We start from the raw sequence: 22,047 nt of genomic DNA on the forward strand, positions 1-22,047 counted from the left end.
GCTTGTAAACTTTTTTTATTATTCATTCAAGCACTGTGTTACTCTTGCCCCCATGTCATGGATGATTTATTCCTAATGAAAAGGAATAAATAAAGCCCCCTGGTGATATTTGTCTTGTCTCCGCTCTGTGAAATGCGTGGAGATTGGCAGCATATCAGTGCCACGTTTCATTAATTTGTTTCACTAACCTCTGTTTAGCACCAGAATATCAGCCTAGCAGATCACTGCCAGCAAACGTTCTGTGATTGCTTACTACTACCAATTCAGGCTTCTTGATTGATCAAATGTGGCAAGGCAGCAAGAAAACTGGAATGTTTAAATACTGACTTATTGCACGTAAGGTTGATTGCTACAATAAGTGTTTCTGAAATGCCAGGCTATTGCATTCAGTTTGTGAGGATGTGGAGCGGATATAACAAAAAATTACTACATCACTGTGGCTTTGTGGAAGAAACCTTCTCAAAGCCTATTAGATTCTACATGGATGAGCCCACTGAAATCTTAGTTAATAATGGGAAGACAAAATAATGAATGCTAGGAATAGTGATAGCACTCTTCACCAAATAACATGCTATCAGTCCTTTGGTTTCTAAGAAACCTAAAACTTCAATTTTTAAAAATAATTTGCCTCTGGTTGCAAAGAAAATGTGACTCAGTGGTACATTCCAGAATCTGTAGATGGCTGAAACCAGAATCCTGAGAGATGTGATTTACCCCACTTCTAAATTCCAGAAGATCTCTGAAGCCTATTGGTGGGTTTAAAAAAAAAAAAAAAATTAAATAAAAATCCCTTCTGGCAGAAAGTCTGACTGTGCATGAATCTGAAGTAGAGCACCCCCTCTTACCATCACTACAGATACTAATAAAACCCTGTCTTGGGGGCGAGGGGGGGTTCCACTGCTTCCCGGCTCCACACACGTGCTGCCACATCCAGTCAAGAAGGCTTATATTAGGTTTGATTAAGGTTAAACAGACCACAGTCTTAAGTCATTATCTGGCCCCTAGGCTTCAGGGCCACCGCTTCCAGGGATTTCTAACTCCAGCTCCAGGCATCCCCCTTGCCTCAACCAGCTCTGCTCTCCCGCTGCTCCCTTGGACCAACAGCCGAAGGGTTGCTACAGGAGTTAGTTCCGCTCCAGTGAGGCCTTAGCTGCCCAGAGCTCAGCCTGCCTCAGTCCTTTCTTCCCAGCTGCCCACTAGTAACCCTTTACAGGCCTAGGTGTAACCCAGCCCTCTTTAATTAGCTGGATTAGGCTTACCTGCCCCAGTCCAGGGGAGCTGGGCTCAGTCTATCCACAGACCAGCTACCCTGTGACCAGCCCCATTCAGCTTCAAAGTTCATAGGTGTCATCTTCTCGTAGTAAAAGTATCTTGCCTACTCAGCACCTTCTTGTCCAAGAGGATTTTGGAGTTTGGCATGCTCTCAATGAAACCTTACATGTTCTGTCAAACATGGGAGTACTGTGAAATAATCAGGCCTCCATCCCCAATGTCAGTCTTCTTCATAGTAGAAATTGGTATAGCTGACCTTTTGGTTTAATCCAAAATCCTAATGAAGTAAAAGAATGCGTAAGTTTTGTGTGATCAGAGCCTTCAGGAAAAAAGATGTATGTAGCAGAGGCATTCAAAGCCTCTGGTATAGCTCATTTAAATACCGTGCCCTCTGTGAAAAGGGCAGTGACTTTGTGGATAGAGAGATCACACACTTCCTGTCAGGAGGCTTGAAAAGTTATTACAGGGTCTTCCATTCACACTTTTTCAAACACTGTAGAGTCAACGCCCTCCCGGCTGTCGATGCAGTATAGGTTGAAGGGTGCTGTGGAACAGGGTACCCCAGCAAACCTTACAGGCTTTTTCAATCGTACCCGTGTAAATTTGAATCTTCCCTTCGTTGGGCTCATTTACCGCTTTTTACATCCCATTGTAAAGGCTGTCTGACATAGAAAGTCCTAGAATGTAAAGCTACAGGTAAGACCGAAATCTTCCTTTTTTCATCAGTCTTACCATTTCTTCTTGCCCCCTTTTTTTTTTCTTTCTCTATTGGTTTTTATTTATCTCAACTTGCAGACACACCCTGCTGCTATAGCTTTTGCAATATGTGCTATTCACAGGACACTTCTATGCTGGGAACCCTAAAAATTCATACTGTTAGATAAAGCACATGTCACAGAGTTTGGATCGCCACTTGCCCACAATTCAGGCAGGTTCAGCAACATGATTTTGGATTGTGTCCATCTTCAACTATAGTATCTGGGTGTATTCTTACATTTAGAAAATGGTCTGAAAAAGCTTCAGGAAAAACATGGAATTGGGTTTTTAAGCTGTTTTGGGCATGGCCATAGCCATATTATACTCCCTAAGTATGTCTTTGTTCAGCACAGCCCAGTTCATTAATTAGTATTTGCTAACTTGCTGGCTATTCTGTAGGCTGCTAGTCATCACTCTGGCACTCCTTTCCTAAGCTGTCACTTCCTACTTTGTGTAGTCCGCTCTTGGAGACAGGGCTCACCAAGGCCCCTGGAGAACATGATTGGAATGGAGCTGAGAAGAAAAGCAATGAAGTGGAGTTAGAGGAAAAGCCGACCATTCAATTAGGTTTACTTCAGTGTTTGTGGTAACATACCACATGGATTTGTAATCTTGCTAGCTAAGCAGGGTTGTGCAGGAGCTATATTTGGATGGGAGATCTTCAAGGAACAGCCAAACACTTCAGGAAGTAGGAACCGGGATTTGGTAGGTGGCCATCTGTCCAAGTCTGCATTAAAATTATACTTCAGAGCTGATGGTGGCTGGTAGCATCCTAGAGCACTATCTTTTGAGAGGGAAGGAAAATCCAAGACCTCAGCAGTCTGTGGCCATTGAGAGAGAGTGTATGTCCAGTGTTCAGCCACGTTCCCAATTGGGTTAATTGCATCCTTCCTCCTTAAGTTTTACCTTCTTGCAGTTGTATGTTACATTCCTCATTTCCTGACTTAAACTGTTTTTTGTATAATGTTGATTTGCTCTGTTTATAAAGCACCCTCAATCCACCTTAAGGCTGCACTTTCGTGGAAAGGCGTGGGATCCCAATATACTCCTTATCTCCCTCCCTGGGGTGCTTGTGAGGTTTGCACTTTGGTAGGATGCTTCATCCAAAGATCTCAAAGCACTTTACATAGTCTGCATTTTTATTTGCCGTTAACTAACCCATGGTACATCACTTGCTGGGTGTTGGTTTTTAAACAGGAGACTACAACTGGAGTGATTGTGTCAACACATACAGGAAGTAAATACCAGTTATTTAATACTGTAAATGAGGGCTGTTTCTTATCAGCTGGCTCTGGGGTCTGTGTAGCTTTTTTTAAACCATTAGGAAGTAGTTTGTAATCCTTAGATGAGATTACTGCAAGCCTTGTTTAAAAGTTTTATGTTTTCCTAATGAAGGTTAGAACATGGAATGTATGTTTGCTTTCAGATTAATCTATCAATGCAAGGAAATAACTTTTCTGCATTTTGACTATTACCCTCTTTTTGCTTGCTGTGTCCTACAGAAACCATAAAAGCCCAACTCCTACTGATGACTGATGGAAAGCCTTCATTAGGTCATGTGATGGAGGCTTGATTTATTTTCCGTCCTCTGAGCTGATGTTGGTAGTTCCTTCCCTAGTTTTTTCTTATTCTATGGAGATCTACCTATCTCATAGAGCTGGAAGGGACCCTGAAAGGTCATTGAGTCCAGCCCCCTGCCTTCACTAGCAAGACCAAGTACTGATTTTGCCCCAGATCCGTAAGTGGCCCCCTCAAGGATTGAACTCACTACCCTGGGTTTAGCAGGCCAATGCTCAAACCACTGAGCTATCCCTCCCCCTTGCTGTGTTGCTAGCAGATGCTTATGCCTATGGCTTTGAAACCTTTACAGCTGACACTGATTGTCACCTTTGACAATCTCACATGGGTTAAGGAATGAATGAGTATGAAGAATGAATTGCTTCCATCCTTAGAAATGGTGCTTCCAGGTTAGCTGTGGGGACAAGCTAGCAGTACAGTGTAGCCATGAGGCAAGGGAGAGCTTGCATTGCTTTCCTCCTCCCCTTTGTACCAGTTAAACCTGTCAAAGGCAGTAGTGCTGCACAGATGTTGTCAATAGCCTAATTTGGACATATGGATCGTTATTACTGGTGGTGTTTGAGATGGAAAAGACCAAGCTTGATTCTCAGATCCTAGATAAAGCTGTAGGACTGGCAGGTGGGGGAGGAAGAATGTGAGCTGAGCGCGTTTGATCTGGAAATCGTTGAGATGTAATAGATATGGAACTCCATAATCCCACTTCAGCAGAGCTACTTCGGCATAGAACACACATTTTTAAAGTGGGATTTTTGTAAATACACAACCTAGAAGAGAAATGCAGTGCTGTCTGAGGCGGGAAATTTATTGTGCAGTTCTCCAGTTCAAGCAAGATCAACCTATTGGCAAAAACACTTATACATACAGCAAACAAGAAATATATTTTAGTTTTCTGGAAGTAGGAGACAAAAGGAACTTGGCTGTAGCCAAGGATAGCACAGGGAAAGTGCTCTGCAAACTTCCCCATAACACTTTCCCTATGACAGGTTTCAGAGTAACAGCCGTGTTAGTCTGTATCCGCAAAAAGAAGAACAGGAGTACTTGTGGCACCTTAGAGACTAACAAATTTATTAGAGCATAAGCTTTCGTGGACTACAGCCCACTTCTTCGGATGCATCCGAAGGGGTTCGGATGCATCCGAAGAAGTGGGCTGTAGTCCACGAAAGCTTATGCTCTAATAAATTTGTTAGTCTCTAAAGGTGCCACAAGTACTCCTGTTCTTCTTTTTACTTTCCCTATGCACATAAAATGTGATCTGCAGCCAGCATCCCCTGTGGTTTTACTCATGGGGCCTCTTCAGAGCAAAGACAAATTTGGAAAAAAAGAATTGAGACCATTAGACTTATTTCAAGTTTGGTCCAACCCAGGTCTCCACTAGTGAAAAGCTTGTGCATGCGTGAAATCAGTGTGTGCTGTCTAGCCTTCTTAATTTTACTGATTGCTACTATAATCATTCTGAAAGGTGCACGTGAATCTGTCATTTCAAAATCCATTGTAGAAGATAGTGGATTATGAAGAGAATGGTGGGACCATGTGACAATCTAGAGTTTGAGTTCAGGGTTCAAGAGTCCCAGCTCCAGTCAAATTGGACAAAAAGTACATTGTCGGAGAGCTCTAGTCAAGGGGGAGGGAAATGTCTCCTGTCAGCTGATAAATTTCTCTCGTACTGGCCAACTACATGTGTACTCTTGCTCCTACCCCCGCTGTGTATCCCAGTGGTTTTCAAACTGGATCAAGACCCCAAAGTGGGGTTGTGATCCCATTTTAAAAGGGTCGCCAGGGGGCATGGGCTCTCCTCTTCCACCCCCTCTCCCCCGCTGGGTCATATAGGAACTTTGTCAGAAGGGAGTCACGGTGCAATGAAGTTTGAGAACCCCTGGGTATCCTATGGGATGTACTCTGCCTCTGACATATAGCAGCATAGAAGGTGCATGGTTGCCTGATGTACAGTACCTGGTACACTTGCCTCATTAGCTACTGGAGTGCTACTATTGTCAGTGATCTCTTTGGAAAGAACGCGTTTCCCCCAACCTTAATGGCCAACAAATGGGAATATCTCCTCCTGAGTGACTAAGTTGGATTTGTCCATGGTACCGGGTGCTGCCTGTGAGGACTTAGCTGGCAAATATACAAGGACATGTACAGTATTTCCAGAAAATCATTTTGCTATGAATGGATCTTATTTACTACAAATATTGTACAATACTTGCCATTCATGGGCAGCAGGCTGAAGCCAGCCTGCTCGCACATTGTAGCGTGCCTGCCTATCAATCATGGCATGCACAGAGCTATTTCCTTTATGACTAAAACACTCATTTTCTTAGTTTCTTTTGTTCCTGGAGCAAGCAAAGGCAGTGATCTGCTCCTTGAAGATGACTTGGGTTATGTGGAATGTAGCCTGTGTCATACAAATGGGTTTGGCTTTTTTTTTTTTTTTTTTAATTTCAAGAATATTTAGTGTCCAAAGAACAGTTTTTTGTTTTTCTTCCCCCCAGAGGGTATTGAGAGATGCCTGGAGCCTTTGGGAAAACTGCTGGGAAAACCCCAGTTGTGACACCGCCTGATGCCAACTGGCCTATACAGCCTGCCGGCCTCTTCTTCACTGTGCTATAAATCTCCCAATTCCAGCCCTCTTTGCAGTGCTGGCTAGACCTTGGAAGTCAGACCCATGTCTTTTGGCAGTTGGCCTTGCACAAGCTGGCCAGTGGTGCTTCACTGTGCTGCTGGCTTAGGGAGCCTAGCGTACAGGCTTGGTCTGAAGGAAAGCCTTGGTTTTCATTTTGCTAGGAACTGGGATTAATCAGGCTTGCAAGCCAATCTTGGCAAAAGCAATTAGTATAGTGGGCAGTGCACTGACTTGTCTTTCTTAGTGGGGGCAAGGTGTACAGGTCTGGTGTATGTAAGGACTGTGCGGTCTTCTATTCTGTATAGGTTCTCGTACTGCACTCTTGCTGTAAAATCTGAGCGCTTTCCAGGAGTGCATTTAAATAATGTGGCCAAACATGCGACAGATTTTTTTTCTCTCATCCGCTGCCTGCGGGGAGAAGAACATGTAATGGAGTGTCTCGTTTTGGTAGGGGTTTTTTTGGTGGGTTGTTGATTGTGATTATTTGGGGTTGGTTTTTAAAATTAGCATAGTGTCATGTGTATATATTCCAGTAAAGTCAAAGAAATGTGCCTTGCACTTAGGGCAGGAGATGTAGTGGTTTGTGATGGCCCTTAATTCCTGGGAGAGTTCATTCCGTAGATTAAGACCTGCCCCTGAGAAAGTTCTGTCTCCCACAGACAAGCTTTACCCTTGTTGTAACACATGCCAATTCTCATATGTATGAAAATTGGCTCGGTTGCATCTCGCATTCCAATTGTTTGATCCACAAACTTTTCTTATCACTTAAAAAATCCCCAGACACCAGTCAGTCACATTTGTCAATGGCTAGTAAGATTTATCTTGAATATAAGCGTCCGTTTTGTTCCTTTGTTTGTCTGTGATACACCAAATTAATAAAATATGTGTAGGGCTGTCAGTGCATCTCTGGCTTCTGATACCATTACAAACCCATCAAGTATTGTGCTTAGGGCTATTTTGACATGACTCTAACATGACGCTGCAGCATTTCCAGGACCGTGTTTTTAATACTTTCACAAACATCCATTGTTTTATTAGTGCCGTAACTCATAAACTATCACAGTTAAGAGTTATATATCATCCAGTCTCTTCTATTTCTACCCATTCAAAGCACTCTTAATTTTCAAGAACTACCAGGAACTGCAATTTCAGTTTCTGTACAACAGGGTAGAACAAAATATCCATATCAAGAGGAGAAGTGTAATATACATGTACTGAAACGCTCTGAGAAATTAAATCCAAGCAAGCTGGATGTTAGGCCAAAACTCACAGAGTATATGGGTCGGGCTCTGCAGTCCTGGGCATCTCTGAAAGCAATCTGGCTAATTCGGCTAGCATTCCTCCAGGGGAAGCTCACGTTGCAGTGGTCATTAAGACATCCTCTCACGGGGTGAAATATGCACCGCATACCTCCCACGCCAGCTCAGCTGTCAATGTCAGAGCTGAATTATAACAGCCAGGGTAAGAGGTAGTGAAGGCACATCTGAGAACAGTAACAGAAGGGAAACCGAGGCCCTGGTGCATGTGGGCAGTGGAGGTGCAGCAAGAGGACAAATGAGTGGGGAGGCGGAGGGATTAAGATCCCGAATCTGGAACCAAACATCTAAGAGGTTTTAAAACATTTTTTAAAACGCCATGTCTTGTTCGCCTACCCGTAACGCCCTGAGTTCAGGATTCTGACTTTTCCCTCGCTGCTGTTCACTACCTCAATAACCCCTAAAGCAGAGTATGGAATGCAGTTCCCTCTCTGTTGCTGGAGAACCATAGACCCTGATCTCAGCTCTTGGCCTTTCATGCCACCTTTTTGTAACAGTTAACATCTCCATAAAGCAAAACATTCATCGGCAATCAAAACAAACAAACCTAGCAAAACCAGCCCTCCCAAGACTCCCCCTCTCCAAAAACCCCCTTTTTTAAACACTGCTTCCATCACCAAATTAAGCAAAGTTGCTTTAGACTCTGCTCTGTGTTAAAACACAGCTTTGTTTTGAATACTCCCTAGAGAGAGAGAGAACAATATTTCAAAAAGGACTCTGCGTGTGTTTCCTGCTGAGGGTGTTCTGTGAGGGTTGGATGCTTTCAGGCTAATGTTCCTGCTACATTGCAGATCCTCCTGGTGAATGTCTGTTTGTTGAACTTTATGGCAAAGAGCAGGGTTGTGCTTCTCCGTCTGTTTTTCATGGATATGATTTCTTCACTGTGTGCATAACCGGCTCATGGGATGTCCTGGGAGCACCTATCTCTGCTCTGTAAAGAGCAATGTGTGTCTAGAAGGCTTGGTCAGGATGTAAGCGACCTTGGCTGCTGCCAGGTGAAAAAACACTGTCCTGTAACTGGGGAAACTGTATAACATGACTACCCGGTAGGTACCGATCTGCAAAGCTGTGCTCTGGAGACTTGTAGCCTACTTTTCAAATGGCAATACTGCTGGTGGTGGTGGTGGTGATGATGATGATGATATCATCCGAAAAGAATACTTTGGCTACATTCAAAACCGATATGAGCCTTCTGATTGATTATTTGTTTTCCCCTGTCCCCTCTAAAATTCCCTGTAATTGTCCTGTCATTCCCACCCATTATTGTCGGTGCAGTGGCAGCAGGTCAAGGTTTCTTGACCTGTCAGTCATGATTCCCAGTGGGGTTAGCGGTTTCCGGTGGCGGTGGTGGCGGCGGCGAGGGGGAGGAGAGGAGAGAGATGTTCCCACTCCCTACCCCTGCCGTCTCTCATACCAGCAGCACCCTGTAACCTGTTGTGATCCATGGGGAACGGCCTATGAAATGCCATATGAGCCAGCACAACCTTCGAAACATCATGGGGACTCACTGGTAGCATGGGCTAGTGAGTTGAACGCAAGGTGTCAGGGGTTCTAATCCCAGCTCTGACCCTGACTTGCTGTGTCAGCTTGGGCAAAATTTTATTTCCTCATGTGGAAAATGGAGATGGTGATAGACAAGGATGTTGTGAGTCTGTAATCAACGTTTCTGAAACATTTTGTGATCCCAGGATGGAAAGAACTGTCGTAGAGCTAAGCACTTAACACCAATGCTTTGGGAATTGGCACAAAGGGTTCTGGAGCACTTGACTGATGGCATGGAGCTGAATCTTGGATTTCTGGAGTTGATTATGGGGATGTAAACAGTTGTGCATCCCTGTGGCTGATATTTAAGTACTCACCCTGTGGCTAAAGCATTGCTTGTGTCTTCCCTCCCACCCCGGTGTTAGATCTTTTCCTTCTATTTAAAAAAAAAAAAATGCTTCTTACCTCCGTTGGCTGTAACCAAGTCTGCAGTGAGTGCAGCCTGTGAAGTGGTGGTGTGTATTTCAGAGATGAAAGCCGCCTTTACTATTTCACTAAGTTGAATAATTTATTCTAGGGCTAGACACCACCTCTGCACAGTGACTCGTGGTCCAGTCTCTGCTCCTAAATTACTGCAGCCAGCTCCTTGTTTTAAAAGTGCTCTTGCACCAAACACCATTTTAAAAAATGGAGATCCGTCTGCTTAAGAATTGGGTTGATTGGGCAAAATCCTAAGGAGAAAGTGTCACTTTAAAAACATTGTTTTATATGTTGTATTAGTTTTAATGCTGATGAAAGATGCTGGATCGACAATCCCCTTATTAGCAGACTTTAGCTAGCAGAGATCATGGAAATTTCCATCAATGTACAAAGATTAGATTACTAAGAAGTGGGTGTGAGAGTGGATTTAATGCTGCTGAACTCTCTCTACTTCCCATTTCTGATGCTCATGACTTCCACACCCTCTGTTGTTCCTGCATATTCTCTGAAGGGTTTGCCCTGAGAGTTTAGGCTAGATCTGTGTGCCAAACCCATGAATCTTAATCTGTTCCCTTCTACGTCTCTCCTTTTTCTGAAGTTCTATAACAGTTTTCTCTAACATGTCTCTTCCTTAAAAGAAAGTATCTGAAATAATGATAATTCCAAGATACATATAGTTATCCCGAAAACACTCTTAAGATTGGTCAAGTCATTCTCCACCTTGAATGAAACACTGCATCTTTGAAGGAAAATGTCTGAGTCAGAAGAGAAGGCCTGCATGCCTGGTTTTGAAGAGTCCTGATTGCCTCTAATAAGAAATAACTCAAGAACAGTTGATCTCGTATAACATGGTCTAGGTCAGCAGAACCTATTGTAAAGGGAGTAGTTTCCTAAATGCAAGTCATGTGTCAAATGTTCTAGTTTGCTGCGCTAACACATACCTTGTTCCCAAAACTTCTGGGTTTTGTTTTTTAATGTAGCATTGACTAGAAGAATACATGTAACTCGCTCCTGTAGGTGAGATTCTTGCTTCTTTTTAAAATAAGTTGGCCAGCCCCCTTTGGGGTATTATTGTTTACTGTGTCAAATTCTAAAAACATATACCACTCTCTCAAAGAAAGAATACTAGTGAGTGAATTTTAGTGAGTGTGAAAATTGCCTGCGAAATCCTTGGCTAATCAGGGCTCCACTTTACCAGGTCAGACACCTGGTCTGCATAGAGGCTTCCCATATACCGAAAGCAGCATGCTATAGCTAACTGAGCAAGGGAACCTGCTTTAAGGGTTGACCCATTCTGATATACAAATACACCTTGAAGGCCAACCTCAAAATGTGCTAGACATTGAAACCTGGGAACACGTTGCACTGGACAGACCCAGATGGAGAAGTCTGTGCCATGAGGCTGCATCCACTTTTGAGGAGTGGCATGTAAGGTCTTTTTGCAGGAGAAGAGAGCACATCCTAAGGCTAACACCTCAAGCCCTCCCCGTAACTACTATACTTGTAACTGCATCTGCAAATCCAGGAGTGAACTCACTTCCAATGTGAGAAGCCATAAAAACAAATAAACCCAGAATTTAAGTCAATACTAACTGAACATTCATCCGCCGAAGAGACGGGAGAATCCATCACCACAGTGGGCCTTAAACTTGCCAATTTTTTTTTTTTTTTAATTCAGTGGGCGAGACCTGTAGTATCCAAAGGGGAGATGGTGTTGGAAATGGATTGGGTCTTTAAATCCTCCCATCTAAAGGTCAGGGTGGAGATAGGGATTTTCCAGGCTATTTTTTTCTTATAGGTTTTTTTAATGTTTTACATGTTAATGTTATGTAAAAAGTAAACTTTTTTCCCCTTAATTTCCCTTTAATTCTATTTTGTTTTGTTTTATGACCTACTTCCTTATTTTTTCTTTCTCTTCCTTCCCCCCCCTTTTTAAAACTTGTGGAATGGCCATGTTGTATCAGACTATTAGCCCATCTAGCCCGTTGTCTGTCTGACAGTGGTTAGTGCCAGGTGCTTCATAGGAAATGAACACAACAGTGCAATTTCAAGTGATACGTCCCCTGTCATCCTCCTCCCAGCTTCTGGCAATCAGAGGTGTAGAAACACCCAGTGTACGGGGTTCGTCCCTGACCATCATGGCTAATAGATCCATCAGTGGCTATCCTCCATGAACTATTTAATTCTCTTTTTAACCTACTTATTCTTTTGGCCTTCACAACATCCCCTAGCAATGAGTTCCACAGGTTGACTATGTTGTGGGAAGAAGTACTTCCTTGTTTGTTTTAAACCTGCTGCCTATTAATTTCATCAGGTGACCCCTCGTTCTTGCGTTATATGAAGGGGTAAGAGTGGGAACATAGATCCTCCTAATATTGATGGTAAACAAATTTTTGGAGACACTGAATTTTCATGCATTGCCATCCTAACACATGTGAGTTGGTAGCCATGAATGAATGACTGAGGTAATAGATTGTGGAGCTTTTATCCCTAAGTAACCAATGCAGATCCAGCCCACGTTCCTGACCTATTAAGTGGCTAGATGAAATGAGTTGTCTGTCTGGTTCCATTTTCTAATCATTCCACAAGACCCACCATCACAGTTATCGATCAGGGTCACCCTAGTAGGCAGACTCAGCACAGGCCAAAGGGTTGAATGGGCATGGGGACAAAATCCCCTACCTACTGCAAGAAGCAAGCAGTCCCGGATCAGGACTGAGGCATGCTGTTACGAGCAGTGTGCGGGGGAAGCCAGCATTGCTGCTGATTCTGTCCTTGGTTTGTGAATGGATGTCGGATTCCAGCCACTACCTTTTGTGAACAAAACTATTAAAATTAATTTAAAAAGAAGTATTGGATCACACCTCAGAGTTATGCCATCTTTGGCATTAAATTCTGATTAGCGTCTGAGATTAGAATGAGCCTGTAAGGGTTAATCCAAGTCACAATGCACTGTGTAATTTTTGCAGATGGTGTGAGCGCAAGAGCTAGCCTCGTACTGTCTTGGCAGATAACTTAGCATAATTCTCTGCAGATGTTCCTGTAGAATGGTTTTAATAATGAATTGTGAAGTCAGGCTAAACTCCTGAACAGAGGAAGGAAAAAAAACACACAAAAGAAATGCATCACTTGATTCTGCTTTAGAAAAATAAGTCTCTTAGCACAGTTCCTGTAACAGGCAGGGTAGGGGGGAAGCATATCAGTTTGCACCATGGTAGCCCAGACTTTGCTCAGTTGAGGGCCATCTTGGCTACTTGCCCATAGCCTGCAAGCCCATGTAATTTGCACAAAATGGAGCAAATGGCAGCTGTCCTAATCTCTCTGAGGGGTCTCTGGCCTGTGAAACTACAGTGCTAGCATCCAGTGCTCTGTTATCGAAATGGAATGTTGCCTTCTTGAACCTGTGGTCTCCATCTGTGAATTGCATTGTGAAACTAGTCTGCGTTTTGCCTACCTTCTGGTTAAGCGTCTGTCGGCCCTTACGTTAGAGGGGAATTTGCAACATACAGGGGTTATAGCTTGGACTTGCCAGCATCAGGCCGGCTCTCCGTTTGTGAGCAATGAAGTGCCTCCCCAACGGAAGTGGAAGTTGGAGAAGTGGCTGCAGGCTTGCTCGTGCTCTATACTTGCCGAGGTTGCCTCCCTTTTCAACCAGGGTGGTGGTGTAGAGCAGAGGGGCAAAGGCAAGGTGGCTAATGGGAATGAGCATAGGGAAGTGAAGACTGTCACATCTGAGATGGAAGCAAAACTCCGAGTCTAATGTGCTCAAGTCCAGGGGGGACCAGATAATCTCAGTCCCAGAATCCTGGAAGAATTGGCATGTGAAATTGCAAGTCCAGTAGCAAGGATTTTTAATAAATCGGTCAAATCTAGGGTGGTACCACATGACTGGAGAATAGCATAAACATGGTGCCTGTGTTCTTAGTATGGCTGATGTAGGGCAACAACTAGAATTTTACATTCGGATGGTTAAGCCAGATAATTGTGTTAGGAGTAGCAGAGGGTGATGCTGTGATGCCTCCTTTCTGTTTGTGAATTGGGCATTGAATCTATGTTCCATGGTCTGTTCTGAGTGACCGCAGTCGCACACTGGAGCGTCCTTCATTTTCCATTTGTGCAGCAGGTATCCGCATCTGCCATGATTTGCACGGATGCGGCTTAGGGTTGCCCATGAGCTTGGCAGGAGATCAAAGCCAGGGATCTTCTGTGTCAGGTCTTTCACGTTTATTTGTGACTCCTGTGAACTCCATTCAGCTTTCCAAACTTCATCAGGGTTGAAGTTGCATTGGCAAAGGTTAAACGCGTGGGTCCACAAGAGTTTGTGACTTCAAGCTGTGGTGAGGGATGTTGTTAAAGTCCTGGTGGCTGGGGAGAGATGTTAGTTTTCCACGATCCGCTAGAATTCCCAAAGGGTTGCGGCATCACCGTGAATAGATGGGGGGACAATGTGTGGCAGCCAGTGAGGTTGATTATTTAAGGAAGGGAGGGGGAATCAACCTTGGCACCTCAAGACCCATTAATCTGACCTCAATAATAGGTCAGGCTTTAGAACAAACCTTGACAGTAAGAATAATTAAAGAAAATGAGATAAAATGCAGCATGTGCTTACTAAAGGCAGATGTCAGACTAATCGGATATCTGTCTTCGATAAGCAAACTGATTCCCTAGACAAGGGAAATATGCTAGATCTCCTTTATTTGGACCTCAGTAAAGTATTAGGAAATTATTAATTAAACAAGTGAATATGGGGATTAGTACAAGAATTGTAAGGTAGGTAAGGAACTGGCTAAAAGGGAGATCACAGTGGGCTATGCTGAAAGGAGAACTGTTGGGCTAGAGGGTGGTTACTAGTGGAGTTCCTCAAGGTTCAGCCTTGGAACCGGAGCTTATTTCATATTTGCATTAGTGACCTTGGCATAAAAGGTAGGAGTGTTCTAATGAAACTTGCTGATAAGACAAATTTATGAAGTACTGTCCACACTGAGGAGGATCAGAATATCCTACAGGAAGAATTGGATAACCTTTTGAGGACTGGAGTAATAGAAATGAGGTGTGTGTGTGTGTGTGTGTGTGTGTGTGTGTTTTATTTTTTTATATAATATATATAATATATAATATATAATATAATATATTTTTTTAAAAACTGGAAGGGACCTTGAAAGGTCATTGAGTCCAGTCCCCTGCCTTCACAGCAGGACCAGCTACTGTCCCTAACAGATTTTGCCCCAGATCCCTAAATTGGACCCTCAAGGATTGAACTCCACAACCTTGGGTTTAGCAGGCCAATGCTCAAACCACTGAACTATCCCTCCCCCCAAGTGAATGAGGGAGATGAAATTTAATAGTATGAAGTGTAAGGTCATGCACTTAGAGACTAACAACAACAATTTCTGTTATAAGCTGAGGGTTTCAATTGGAAATGGCAGAGGAGAATGACCTGAGGGTATAGTAGATCACAGGATGACTGAGCTACCAATGTGATGCAACTTGGGTGAGGGTGGAGGTGCAAATGCAATCCTAGGAGGTATCAAGAGAGGTATTTCTAGTAGAGATAGGGAAGTATTAATGCCATTGTACAAGGCACTGGTGAGACTTCATCTGGAGTAGTGTGTACAATTCTGGTCACCCAAATTCAAGAAAGATTAATTTCAGACTGGAGAAGGGGCAGAGAAGGGCCATTAGGATGATCAGCGAAATGAAAAGCCTGTCCTATGAGAGACTTAACAACTTGACCTGTTTAGCTTAGTAAAACAAACTGAGAGGGAATAGGATTTCTCTCAATAAATATCAGGGAGCAGAAAAGCTATTTACGTTTGAAGGACAGTGTTAGCACAAGAACAAATAGGGATAAAATGGCCATAAATAAATTTAGACTGGAAATTAGAAGAAGGTTTCTAACCATCAGAGGAGTGAGGTTCTGGAACAGCTCCCAACAGGAGTAATGGAGGTAAGAAACCCAACAGGCTTTAAGATGGGACTTGATGTAAATGTATTAACAGGATAATATGATGGTGTTGCCTTACTAATTTTTAATGCAAATCTCCATTTGAGACTTAAAAATCAAACCATATTTGAAGAAAAATGAATCCGTAGTGTTGGAGCTGAGTGGGCGGGGAAGAGGGGGGAGAAGTTATGATGTTGTAACTAGCCAATTCCATAAATGTTGAATCAAATCTATTTCAGGTTTCACGGAGGCCTTCCAGGGATTGTGGGTGATGCTTAGCAGTGCAGGTGCTTTATGACAGCTTTTCATCTGAAAGCTCCTCTTGGGGGCACTAACAGCAGCATGGGTCTAGGTCAAGGAAGTTACAAGCTGTGCTAGGAGGCAGTGGAGCCTGGAAGCAACTTAAGCCAATCTGGCGGGGGGAGGAGACATAACCAGCGCTTTAAGAAATGTAATATAAAATACGCTTTCATTAAATCCATATTCAGGGTGAGAGCACACACTCAAAAGTTAAGACTTCTATTATAATTTAAGTTGGCCACGTTGGACATGCAAAGTTTTATAATCTAGTCCTTTGCACAATTATCTTCTTAATCTGTTTTGGAGGAAGGGTTTATATAAACTCTTCCAGTCTAATTAGTATCAGCTGATTGTTAGCTTCTGGCATACTAATTGTGTGTTTGTTCACTATAAATGTATGTTACATTTCATATGCTACCCATGTTAATACGCTACTGCTAATAAAAACAAAAAACAAAAAAAACAACCAAACAACAAAAGTCTGTTTTTGAAATTACTTGGCTCTGTTAACTTCTCTATATCCACTGCCATGGGTGAGCACCATGTCAGGGAAAATCTACCTCCTGCTGGGAAAAGAGAACTAAATTTAAACTCAGACCATGAATGTTGTGAAGTAAAGTTTCCAAATCTCTGTTGGGCCAGAAAATGGAAATCCATGTCTGAGGTCTGAGTGGTGTTACATCACAGCTGTGGAATGGCTGGCCAGTGGATATGGTTTCCTGGGGTGCATGGTGTATTCAGTCCTATAGAATAGAAACGAGTGGGTTTAATACCTGTATATCCTTCTGGTGAAATCTTTCATTGTAGCTGGACCTGGAGCCAGCACTGGGGGGTTTTAACACCCACCTTGAAAATGTGCTTCAGTTAAGAGAGAGAACTGAAGTCCTAGATGAGCTGGCTTGTGGCAATAGGCTCTGTAGCCTCTTTCATAAGTAGGGCCCTGCCAAATTCACGGCCTTGAAAAATGTGTCGCGGACCATGAAATCTGGTCTCTTGTGTGCTTTGCTATATACAGATTTCACGGGGGAGACCAGTGTTTCTCAAATGGGGGGGGCACAAAAGGGTGAGGCAGGAGGTTGCAAGGTTATTTGGGAGGCGGGGGGGGAGAGGGTGTCTCAGGATTGCCACCTTACTTCTGCACTACCTTCAGAACTGGGCGGCTGGAGAGCGGCGCCTGCTGACTGAGGGCCCAGCTCTGCAGGCAGCAGTGCAGAAGTAAGAGTGGCAATACCATAGCGGGCCATCCTTACGTCTGCGCTGCTGCTGACAGCGGCTCTGCCTTCAGAGCTGGGCTCCCGGCCAGCAGCCACCGCTCTCCAGCTGCCCAGCTCTGAAGGCAGCAGAAGTAAGGGTAGCAATATCGCACCCTCCCCCCAATACCTTTGTAACCCCTCCACAACTCCTTTTTGGATCAGGACCCTACAATTACAACACTCTGAAATTTCAGACTTAAATTGCTGAAATCATGAAATTAACGATTTTTAAAATCCTATGACTGTGAAATTGACCGAAATGGACCATGAATTTGGTACAGTCCTATTCATAAACTCAACCTGTCCCTGCAGCACCTCACTGGATGGGCTGTGCACACCTGGAACCTCACTTGTAAGCATTCCATCAGTGGTTCCCACCACTGTTCTGATTGTGAGCTCTGGCAGACAGAGACTGTCCTTCACTATGTGTGTGCTGTGCCCAGTACAATGGGGCATCAATATCCATGGGGGTCTCTAATAGCTACCGTAATGCACATAATTCATTGGTCTGTAAAGTGTTGGGAGGTAGACAGACAGAAGGTAGCTGTGTGTTTTTCCTTCATACCTCCCTGGAGACTGTAGAACTAGGATATCAGAAATACTTTGCACTAACAGTTGTTCTAATACCACAAGCTGCTATAGAATGGTGTATTTATTTATTTAGCCCCCTTTCTTATGAATATCACCATTTTTGTTTGGGTGGCAGCACTGTCTAGTGACTACAGAAGGGCATGAGAAGTTTGTGTTTAGGGTAGCACCCAGAGGCCCCACTTCACTAGGCACTGTAAAAATATTTATGAAAATAGTCACTGCCCAAAAGATCTTACAGTGCAATCAAATACTCAGCAGATGTAAGAAAACAAGAGGCAATAGGGGAGGGAGGGAGGACAAGGATAATAGTGACAGTGACCTAGTTAGAGTGTGTGTGTGTGTGTGTGTGTGTGGTTCAGAGATGTGCATATTTGTGTTTTTTATTATGGTATAAATAAATGGATGTCTCCAATCTCCAGTGGCGCTCTAACTAGCCATTATTAGCTGGCAATTTTCTGTAGGCAGCCTGGTAGAAGTGGGTCTTAAAGGGGTTGGAAGGAAGCTGGAATAAAGGCTTTACAGACTGAAATCACTACCGAATCATTGCATAACTGTTATAAATATATTTAACCTCTCTATTCTTCCATTTCCCCCATCTCCATAGCATAAACTACTCGACAATACCTCCAGGGTGTAGAATTCAATTACTGTTTTGATATCCTAAGGGGAGAGGTGCTCTAGAAACATTGTTATTAATATTTTGTATCCCCTTTTGAAGTGACTTTACAGAAGCCTTGGTGCAAGGATTAAGAAACTGCTGCCTTTGATTTTTATTAGAGACCAGATGGGGGTGAGGTAACATCTTTCATTGAACAGACTTCTGTTGCTGAAAGAGACGCTTTCAAGCTCCACTGAGCTCCTCTTCTTAATTTTTATTGTTTGGAGGTTGTTGGGGTTTTTTTGCCTTCTGGTGTGAGGGTTTGTGTGGCCCCTGCTGTTTTCTCTTTAAAATGTGTTGACTAGAGCTGTGTCACTAAGACTTGTTTTAAGTGGTTGGATCAAAGAATCTGCTAATGGGATTCTCGTTATTGGAACAGGGACTGTGGTGGGGGCAGATCTAAATTCTGATCTGAGTTCTGCTACTGACTCCCCAGGTGGTCGTGGCAGGGGGGCAATAATGGGCACTTCTGGAAAGCTCTGAGCAATCGTCTGATAGTACAGTAGAAATTCTAAATAGTGCTATTGATGTCTGCTTCTAAACTGCTGCAGGGCACCTGAATTCGGCACCAGATCATTGACTTGCAGAGCTGTAACTGTTTTTGTTTTGCTGGGATTCTGCTGAGCATCAGAGTTGTTTTAGGAGGCTATTCCTTCCAATGCTGATGACTTTTCTCTTTCTCTCTTGCAGGTTGGTGGTTTGTGAGCACAGCAGAGGAACAGGGCTGGGTCCCTGCCACATACCTGGAATCCCAAAATGGCACTAGAGATGATTCAGAAATTAACACATCCAAAGCTGGGGAAGGTATGAATTCTTTGGTATCTAGGGGAATCTTTCAATTAGTCCTCTTGATTTCAGAAATCAGACCTCTTTTGAAAACAAGTTACCAAAGACCAACGACTGCAGTGACTGCATGAGTGTGATTCTTAAGCCAGTTCACTGGTCACTTTTGCTGTCTATTAACTGCAAATTCACTGCCATGGAAGAGATCAGACTTGAGTACCAGGCCAGAATTTCTTCCTATTGGGCTAGCTGAGTGCACCAGGGGATTCAAAAGCAAAGAGTGCCATTTGTTAATGGTAGCAAATGACACTCAAGGCCTTCAGTCTGAGCAGCCTGTGTCCTTGCATATCTTGGATATCCACCTTCTGCCATTGTTGAAGAAAATTTGCACAGTGAAGAATTTCTATCAAGAACAGTGAGTGTCTTTGTCTGAGGAGAAGAGTCTCCTGAAGACAATTCTAATATTTATTAGAGATGCTCAACAGGAGGAAGAGAGTGAATTCTACTCCTCACCTTTGATAACTTTTTCTCTCTCTACAGAAGTTCAGCACGTCTACGTTATATATATATATATATATTTAAATTGCCATTAGAATTAGATTTCATTGTTTGTGGCTGTGGGTGGAAAGGTGAATTGCGTTTTAGAACGGTCTCACTCCACTAAAGCCGAAGAGTCACTTGTCATGGTAAGAAGCAGGCTTACATGTATTCTAGCTGCATCATTTTGGCTAGGAATACTTGAATCAAGCTCCTAAAATGGGATAGTATGATTACACCTGTGTCCTCCTACTCCATTATGAAAACTTAACCACCTCTTAATGGAATACTCATGCAGTAACTATGTACAAAGGACACTGTTTTATTATGATTTACTCAATTCTAAAGAATCCATCACTGTAGTACCTGGGTGTTCTTTATGTAAATGTCCACGTACAAACGAAACGGAAGTGTAGCTCTCATTCCTGTCTTTGAACCTCCTATCTGAATATGCTTTGGGGTGACTGCCAATCTATTAGGAACAAACACACACAATAGATTCTTATACTGTGCCCTAAGGATAACTCTGGTTTATCCCAATCTTCCATGGCCCTGTAACAACTTTCCTTGGTCTAAGCAAGCCATATTCCAGGCCATTAAGGGTTCGTAAACAGAGGCTATGACCTTAAATTGGGCGTAAAAGTGGACAGGTAGTCAATGAACCAGACTGGTGTGATGTGTTCCCTTCAGCAGAAATAGCACAATGTTTTAAAAAACAAGAGCTAACTGCTTTCACTGAAATTGTGTTCACACATTTCATGTCTGTCTCTTCTGAAATCTCCCCGTTTCCTTGTCTCCTAGGCCACATTAGATGTTTTAGACCTCGTAGTTGCTTAAGCCTTTCATACCCTTGATTAATTTCTACATGTCCTTGTTCATCCATATTGCCCTGTTTAAATTACTTTTCAGAGTTGTTGCCAGATGGGACATGTAACCCTGAGGCTCAGAACTTTCTTTGAAAGGTTCCTGTATTTCCCCTTTCTGCCCTCACTTCTTTGTATTGCTCTCATCAATTATGCTCAACACACTCTGCCTTCTTCCAGAATTGGATCTGCTGAAATTCGAGACTTTATTCTTTGCCTTTTCGGTCTCACTTCAATTCCCATGACAAATAATATTACGTTATCTCTGCTGTTGCTTTGATGTGCCCCAGTTCTCCTTTTCTCTACATTTTTAATAATTCTTTCCTTTTATGTCATAACCACATAATCAGGAGGAAAATGAAGAACAGAACTAGTCTATTTCTTATGTATCAAGGCCATTCTTTACCTTGCCTCATAATAGAATGGCTGCATGATGATGGTTAGAAGCATAGGGGAGAGTAAAAAGTTTCATATGCTTTAGTTAAGAGACAAATAAGAGGGCATATGCTAGGGGTTTATGAAGTAAGGAATGGTAGAGGAGATAAAGCGGTCTCTTCCTTTTACCCTTTTTCATAATACACAAAAAAGGGGACCGCCAATGAAATTGAGAGGCAACACGTTTAGGGATGATAAAGTAAAAATATAGAAAGGCTAAGGGGCTTGTCCAAGCCAGGAGAGAGCCAGCGTTCCAACTGGAGTTAGAGCAAATGAGTTTGATTCTCAGAGCTTTGTCTTTCTCTCCTGAAATGTAAGAAAAACATTTAAAAAGAGATCAAAGTAAGTCTGTTTATGTAACAGACGATAAACCTGTGGAACTTACAGCCATAGGATATTATTGAAACAAATACTTTAGGAAGCCTTTTCTTAAATGATTAGATGCTTATATTGATGAGTAACATCAGCAGTTACCCTAGCTATAGCAAACAAAATTCAGCACTAGAACCAAACTTCATCAGAGCTCAGGGCTGTTCAGAGCTAGTATTTTTGGTTTGAGCCCACTTCTATTACGGGCCTTCAAGGTCCAGGATATAAAAAGATTGTCATTAAGGGACAGGATTATATCTCCATTATGTGGAAAGATTTTTATACCTTTCCATGTAGCATCTGCTATGGACCACTGTTGCTGACAGGAATGCTGGATTAGATAGAACAATAGGGAGTTTCTTGTGTTCACTGGCATGTCCGCAGAGCTCTTGTTTGATTTATTCCTTTCTCTGGTAGAGTATCTGAGCAAATCCCTCAGTTTGTATCTGGATAAATGAAAACTGTAACTTGAGTGTTCTTTTCCCCAAAACCTTTGTTATCTCTTTCTCGTGTTTCTCTTTCTGATTAATGTTTTCTAACACTGCCCTACTGTTTACTCTTAGATCAGAATTAAAAACTAAACCATCTTGACTATAATCCAACCACCGCTTTACCTCCTGCAGTACTCCAGTATTCCATCCTTTAGCATAATTACAGCCAAATGAAAGCCTTATGCAAGGAAATGTAGATTAGATAATCTTAACAAATTAAACTGGTGGGGGGAAATGACATTAAGAGCAAGGTGTGAAGACCGCTAGTCTCCTGTCTAGGACCTGAGTTGTAAATTCCTTGTTCAGAAGCCCAAGA

The 22,047-nt window shown here is 42.9% G+C and overlaps 1 protein-coding gene across 6 annotated transcripts in view; it reads left to right on the forward strand.

The window, feature by feature from the left end:
- SH3PXD2A (SH3 and PX domains 2A) overlaps positions 1-22,047 on the forward strand; it is a 394,601-nt gene that overhangs the window by 325,286 nt on the left and 47,268 nt on the right. For all 6 annotated transcript variants that reach the window (XM_054036174.1, XM_054036176.1, XM_054036175.1 and 3 more), the window contains one exon: positions 18,944-19,057. In XM_054036174.1, coding sequence (XP_053892149.1) covers positions 18,944-19,057 — 114 coding nt within the window. The remainder of the gene's footprint in view (positions 1-18,943; positions 19,058-22,047) is intronic.

The sequence above is a fragment of the Malaclemys terrapin genome, chromosome 7, assembly GCF_027887155.1.
Source record: "Malaclemys terrapin pileata isolate rMalTer1 chromosome 7, rMalTer1.hap1, whole genome shotgun sequence".
In the NCBI taxonomy this organism is placed as follows: Eukaryota; Metazoa; Chordata; order Testudines; family Emydidae; genus Malaclemys; species Malaclemys terrapin.